Source organism: Belonocnema kinseyi, chromosome 5 (genome assembly GCF_010883055.1).
Source record: "Belonocnema kinseyi isolate 2016_QV_RU_SX_M_011 chromosome 5, B_treatae_v1, whole genome shotgun sequence".
Classification (NCBI taxonomy): Eukaryota; Metazoa; Arthropoda; class Insecta; order Hymenoptera; family Cynipidae; genus Belonocnema; species Belonocnema kinseyi.
The window spans coordinates 65,472,443-65,480,067 of NC_046661.1; the positions used below are offsets into that span (position 1 = coordinate 65,472,443).

Consider the following 7,625-nt stretch of genomic DNA (forward strand, 5'->3'; position numbering starts at 1 on the left):
ACCAATCTCCAATTTGTTGTCTTGTGACAGCGCCATACCTCTCAAGGATGTAAGATAAATAACCCATGTTGTCCAAAACGTTGTTGACTTGTTAATTGTAAAGTGATTTGATAAAACAAATCAATCCTTTCTTCGACCTTTGATATTAATTGATTTCAAATCGTAGATTTCAATTGTTTATGTCTTAGGGTCCAATCGTAAATCAAAAATAAATTATGAGACAAAAAAACATTTTCTTCGAAACTCAGATATTTATTTAATAGAAAAACTCCTTTTAAAGATTAAAGATTTTTTAAATAAAAGATTAAAGATTTTAAAGATTGTTTAAAAAATATAAATGTACCAAAAACCTTTTCGATAGTTTCTTTAGATGTTGTGTCCATGTTTGACAGCATCCCACTAGATCTCGCTTTAGATTGCATTGAAGAAAAACTTAATTTAAATCATAACGTGACAAAAATAAGTAAAAATGAATTTTTAAAAGCTACCAGAACAGTTTTTAATGGTACTGTTTTCTCCTTTAATAATAAATTTTATAAACAAATGTCGGGTGGCCCTATGGGTTCACCGTTATCTCCAGTAGTTTCTGATTTAGTTTTACAAGATATCGAAAAAAGAGCTTTACAATTGTTAGATTTGACACCTATTTTGTACAAACGATATGACGACATTGTAGCCATTATTCCTACAGATAAGATTCAAGTTTTCTCAAATCCGTTTAATAGTATTGTAGATTGTATAAATTTCACTCAGGAATGTGAGATTAATAATGTTATTAACTATCTTGATTTAAAAATAACAGTAATAAAACTAACAAGAAAAGTAATTGGAGCGATACTTACAATAGATTTAATTGAAATGTTACTTTGCCTTACATTCATGGCCTATCAGAAAGGTTAAGAAATTCACTTAACAAATTTAATATCAATGTTTATTTTAAAAACTTTCTTTATTTGTTAAAAAGAAAGGACGTCGATTCCATTGAAAATTTATCTGGTGTTATTTATTTAATTAAATGTAAATGTTGTAATAAAGCTTATATAGGTGAAACTGGCAGGAGATTAAAAACTAGAATTGCTGAACATAAAAGAGATTGTGAAGTTTGGAATTTTAACACAGGCCTATCGCAACATTCTTGGAATTTCAATCATTGCTTTGATTTTGATTTTAAAAGTATTAAAAAATTAGCTACAGAAAAAAATACTTATCAACGACGTATTATTGAGTCTATTTTTATAAACAAATATCGTAAGATTTTAGTTAATTTACAGACTGAAATTCTAAATATTAATAAAATTTATCAGAGTATTATAAAATAATATTGTTAATATTAATTATCTCTATATGTATATATATGCATGTATGCATATGTATGTATGTGTACACATACACATTTTTTAAATTTCTCATTTCTCTCACTATATATTTTTTTAAATGTAGTCTAATCGATTGAAGTCTCAGTATTTTTGAGACTTCTAAATTACTAAATTTTAATTAATTTTTTTAAACAATTGATTTAAATTTTTGTTTTTTGACTGAAATTTGATTTGTTTGACTATTTTGTACCATCACCAACTCCGATAACAATGTATTTTAATCTACGTAATTATTCATCATATTTCTTCAGACTAAAATGACTAATCTTTAATATAGTTATTTAGGTTAAGAACCTTTGAAAAAGGTACGCATATGTACCAAAACGTAAGGAGGATTAAAAGGAGTTTTTCTATTAAATAAATATGAGTTTCGAAGAAAATGTTTCTTTGACTCGTAATTTATTTTTGATTTAGGATTGGACCGTAAGACATAAATAATTTAAATCTACGACTTAAAATCAATAAATATCAACGGTCCAAGAAAGGATTGATTTGTTTCATCAAATCACTTTACACATTTACTACTATCTTAATCGACTTCATGTTTTTTTACAGGAAAGTAATTATATGGAAAGAACTTGGCGAGTGGACAAAAATCTATGAACATACATGCCATGATTCGTCCGTGAATTCTATAGCTTGGGCACCTCACGAATTTGGATTGATACTCGCATGTGGTAGTTCGGATGGATCCATTTCAATATTGACAAACAATGGTGATACGTGGGATAATAAAAAAATAACTAACGCTCACACGATTGGTTGTAACGCCGTTACTTGGTGTCCAGCGATAGAGCCTGCATTTGATTCCACGGTCGCACATAAAAAAAACACCCCTGTTAAGAGACTAGCTACTGGTGGTTGCGATAATTTAGTAAAGATTTGGAAGGAAGAAGGGGACAGGTGGATCGAAGAAAGCAAATTAGAAGCGCACAGCGATTGGGTAACAATGATTTTTTCATATTTTGAAAGTTTCGTAATAGGTAATACTCCACCTTGTTCTTTAAGGCGCTTCAAATTACTCCGGTTTAAAACCTAGCCAATTGCGTCTACTCGGTTGAATTGTTTGATGTAATATGTTTACCTTATATTCTAAAGGCATATATATTGGGCATTACATTGAGATTTTCTCGACCGGCTGTCATATCGACTCTGGTTTGGGCTTAGTCTTACTAGATCTTAATATTGGTGGTGTAAGTGCCTTTCCTTTAGCTACGTGCGTACACGTTAGTTACGAAAACGCCTGCGTGTGTGTATTCGGGTCTGAACCTTAAATTTTTTTTACACTGTCACGCTGGAGCTGCTAGAGGTGGAAGTAACGACAAGTGAAAAGGGTAAAAAATAATCATTGACGGATTTAAGTTTAGTTTTCATAAAAATTTGAATAATTAGAAAAATGTCTAGCTTATTTATTAAGATTGATCATTTGCAAATAGCTATTTTAGCGTAATTTTCATTCATTTATTATTAGACGGAACTTTTTAATGTAATTATTAGGTCTACAAATTAATTCGGGCTAACTGGAATTGTTTCCCGCTTTAAGGTTTATTTAAAGGGCGAACCTTAAGCATTAAAGCACAATATAATATGTGGCGGCCCTGCATATTTTACAGAAAAAAATCATCTGGTAATAACATCGCTTCCGAGAAGGAACATTTAAAACACTGCATTTTCTTTGAATTCAGATTGAAAAAAACGCAGCTGATGCGACCGAAATTATTTTCTCAGCTTTAGGAGAAGGCGCGGTGATACGTAAAACGTGTAAAAAGTGATTTTAGAGATTTAACAATCATGATTTTTTAATTGGAATGCAAACAAATGCAGTGTCTCTAATGCTCCTTTTTGAACGATATTGTTTTCACTAATGATTTTTTAGGTTAAGTATGAAGAGCCACCACTTATTATATTATGTTTCAAAGTGTAAGGATCGCCCTTTAAAACTACCTTAGGACGGAAAAATTCAAGTTTGACCAAGAGTTGCAAGACATCAAAATAAAGGCACCGAATTCATTTGTAGACATAATATGCTAGTATGTTGCCATTCCTAAGTCTGGAATAAGTGTGCAAGGAAAATATTCTGTTTTGATGATATTTCTGCTGTTTCTTCTACGACTAATTTTTAAATATATATATTTTTTTAACTTAAAATAAAAATTAGATCTTTTTATCAATTTTCGTCCTGGACTAACTCACAGAACTCGTCAGTCTATTTTTCATTTTTATTTCAAAAAATATATATTTCTTGAAAATGAATTGCAGAAAAAGAATACATATTATTCACCACGCTTTGTTCTCTATCCCGTCCAGCTCTGTTGCCTTCGACCTTCTGAGCTTCCCTATCTGCGTCTCTATCTCCTAGCCATTCAACACATCCACCTCTGCCTCCTTCGTTCTTTTACTCCAATCATGTCTCTTTCATGAATCTGAGCCCTGAAACGATTCTTCAAAAAACTCCCTCCACTCCTGACTTTATCTTCTCGCTTATTCCCAACTCTACCGTCACTCTTTTCTACACACTCCTCCCTTTTCGTAGTTCCCTCGTTCCACTTTTTAGACTTCATTTTCACTTTCCTTTACGTCTTTTTACATTCCCTATCCCACCACTGCCTTACCACTCCTAACAGCTCCTGATATTTCTCTATTGCCGCCCTCGTCCAGCTCACCCTCTCCCCCAGCGACACCCCCCCCCACCCTTGCCCACAACCCTAATAGCTGATGGCCTGCTTCTACCCTTTATTCCACTGCAAATCTTTCCGGTACCTCCAACCCTTGCATATACTACCGAACTTACATGTGTATATTCTCTCTCTCCGTCCCGCTCTTATCATACCATTAGCCACCGCCCAAGCCCTACCCTCCATCCAGTCTCTTAGAATCTCCATTTCCTTATTTATTATTTTATCTGTCAATTTTCTTCCGAGGTCCCCTTCCCTGTAAAAGCCGTATTTCCGCCCAATTCTCGCCTTAAAGTCCACCACCCCAGTACAACCATACCTTCCCTCTCTCCTACCAAATCTTCCACCCTTTCTTTAATCCTTTCCATCCCATCCCTAATGTACACAAACGCAAAATTACATGTTACCCTTCCTATCTTTACTGCCCGCAGTTGCACACCCTCCCCCTCTCACTCTCTATAAACTTCTTCCTTTAATCCATTCCTAACGCCTGTTATAATTCCCCCACTAGCACTTACTTTCCTCTTTACTCTGACCGCCTCCTGTAGCCTACACCTATACCCCCTTGGTAACTTTGGCTCTATTCTGCCCCATTCCTTTCTCTCTACCCACGTGTTTACGAGTCCCAACACATCAAATTCCAGGATATACCTCCAGAAATCCTTATCTTTCTTCTTTACCCCTGCTGTTTTTCAGTGCAATACCTTTAGCACTCCTTCGCCCTGCTTCATCCCCACGACCCTTACTTCCTACGAAATAAATTCCCCTGCACTTTCCCCGTCAAAACTTGATCGATGAAAACCTTCTTATCCTTTATCCTATTTTCGTTTCGCATTACCCCCAACTTTACTTCTCAGCTCTCCAATTCCACAACCGCTCTGGAAGTTTAGGAAATGAAAGAGAAGGTAATAAAATCCATGTCTCTGCTTTGTTCCGGTTGAAATTTTGAAGAAAAACAATGTCGAAGAAAATACAAGCGGAAGTTGGATCGGTACTTTTGTTTCCCAACTTATGTCCACACGAAATGAGATATCGTGTTAAAAATTTGGAACGCTAAATGTAAGACATGAAGGAACGTGTCTCTGATCATAAATAATTAGAATTATGAAAAAAGTTTTGTTTTAATTACTAATTAGAGCAATGCCGACAGTGCTGTAAAACCCTGCAAACAATTTTCAAAGTTGTCAATAGGCTAGTTATAAGTTTTATATTTATTAAAGTGGGACAAAACAACAAAAATCGCTTACGACCGTTATGCACAAATAATGCAAAAACTAATGTTTGCACTTAAAATGCAAATAATCAAATTTGGTCTGACATACGTATCAGCTATGTCAACGCAGCACTAACGCAGCGAGTAGACAACTTTGAACCTCTATGAGTATGTGGGTAATACAGATTGCATGATTACCGACAGAGAAAGTTAGAAGTCAAACTTCTGCTGTAAAGCCTAAATGCGTCCGTCGATAATCATTATTTTCATGAATAAACTGTTTTCTTCCCCAACCCTTTGCAAGGCCACAAACGATCCTTCAAAATTTATTAACATTTCCCAAAAAAAAATTTTCACGTTATTTAAACTTTTATTTTTTCAATGTGGGTGACAGAATATTGATCTTAGGGTTGACTTGATGAGCTCTTATACTCGTTACATGGCCTTAAGGGGTGCCGCAAGCTCCGTGACGTTTAACACGTATTTCCCATAAGAAAAAAAGGCATTTTTGTACATTTTATTTAGAACCCTCAATATTATCGGAATCGAGTTGAAACTCAACATTTCTCTGCGCAATTAGCAATTAATACGAATACAATATTAGGTTTAAAATATATCCCCCATAAGTCTCTTTTATAGGATCTCAAAGAAACCCTATAAGTGAAAAAATGGGGTATTCGATATTAAACAGAAATCCACTTTTTGTTCAGTTTCCAATTAAAATGATTTAAATTACTGATTTGAGTCAAGAAAATTAATTAAATTTCTGACATTTTTGTCCAACTTTCAATTAGTGTTAAGTAATAATAATTCAAAGTTAAAAAAATTATTTTCTAAACAATTTATTATTATTATCGTCAATAATATTATCTTTGCTTAATGGTAGAATACTGCGGTTTTGTCTGAAATTGTTAACTCGTTTTTTTCGTCAGAAAACAGTGGTTTAAATAAATTATTGTTGTTTATGACTATCGTTATCTATATCAATGACTGATGGTTGCGGATCTTTCGGGAATTTGTACCTTTCTGTCCTTTTTTACTTATTATACCATTAAGTCTGATATTAAACTAATTGTAATTCCAAATTTTTCTTTTACGCTTTGTAATAAAATTCTTGTTTTAATTCAAGACAAAACTTTTTCTTTATACCTTGGTCGAAATTACATGCCTTCCGCATCGTTTTCGGTGCAGGAAGCCTAAGATTTACACATCAGTAAAGATACACGCGCGCTCTCTTTAATAGCTTCGCTGCTAGCAGTAGCAACTCGTAAAAACGCCATTTTCATTCGTATACTTGTGTCTCGGTTGTCTGTCGTGCAATTTTTTTGAACTGTAAAGTTCTTGTGCCCCATCCATTTTTATAATATCACTCTTTGCTTTAATCTAGTTTTCTTGTGCTTACTTTTCTCTTTCGATTAATTTTTCTCTTATTTGACGCCTACCCCCGATCAGCAGCACTCGTTCCACTCGTGCTGCAAAAGTCGGGCAGGCTTCAAAAGTGAGAGGGAGAAAGATAGGAAAAAGAGAGAGAGACAGAACAAAAGTAAGAGCTTCACAACTCTCCGCGGAGACGCTGCAGCGAGGATGAAAGTACAAACATGGCTGCGCTACGATGTGTCTGCAACAAAACGTGGTTGCTCAGTTTTTCATAATTATCAAATGTACTTTCGACCAGATACAAAGAAAAATAGTATACACCATACGGGCTTGAAAATAAAACCCCAGCACTGTGCGAAATGATGCCCTCGGCTTCGCTTTAGGCACCATCGCACATTACAGGCCTGTTAATTTCCTGCCTTTAAAGAGTAATTTACTATTACAAGTCATTTAAAGTCCTAGTCCTGTCATCTAATCCTAATGATTCCATTCTTTATTTTTGTCTCTTTTGTAAGAGAACTCTTTTGTTTAAATTCTTTGATTAAACTTGGGAAAAGAGCGAAAATAATGCACTTAAAAGAACAATATTATTGGAAAAATAATTTTTGGTTGAGGTTGACTTATTACTTGTGTATAACTAAAAAGGCGAAGTAAATTTAAAGATTTTAGAAAAAACCGCCACTTCCTAGCACTTATCTAAGAGAAGACATTTATAAACAACATTGAATTGTTTGAACAACTTTTTTGTTAACTTTCATTAATTATTACCTTACTAAGTGAAAAAAGGGCAGAAATGTAAAAATTTCAGAAAAAACCGGAACTATTAGGCATGGATATGGATAAAGATAGTCAGAAGCAATAATAATTTGTTTAAATAATTATTTTGGTTAAATATGATTAATTATTAAGTCACTCCTAATGAAAAATAGATAATGAGTTAAAAATTTCAGAAAAAACTGGAACATTCTACCATTAAGCCAAAAT

The 7,625-nt window shown here is 33.8% G+C and overlaps 1 protein-coding gene across 1 annotated transcript in view; it reads left to right on the forward strand.

Annotated features, from left to right (window-relative positions):
- LOC117173279 (protein SEC13 homolog) overlaps nucleotides 1-7,625 on the forward strand; it is a 59,753-nt gene that overhangs the window by 38,005 nt on the left and 14,123 nt on the right. The window contains exon 2 of the mRNA XM_033361759.1: nucleotides 1,932-2,319. Coding sequence (XP_033217650.1) covers nucleotides 1,932-2,319 — 388 coding nt within the window. The remainder of the gene's footprint in view (nucleotides 1-1,931; nucleotides 2,320-7,625) is intronic.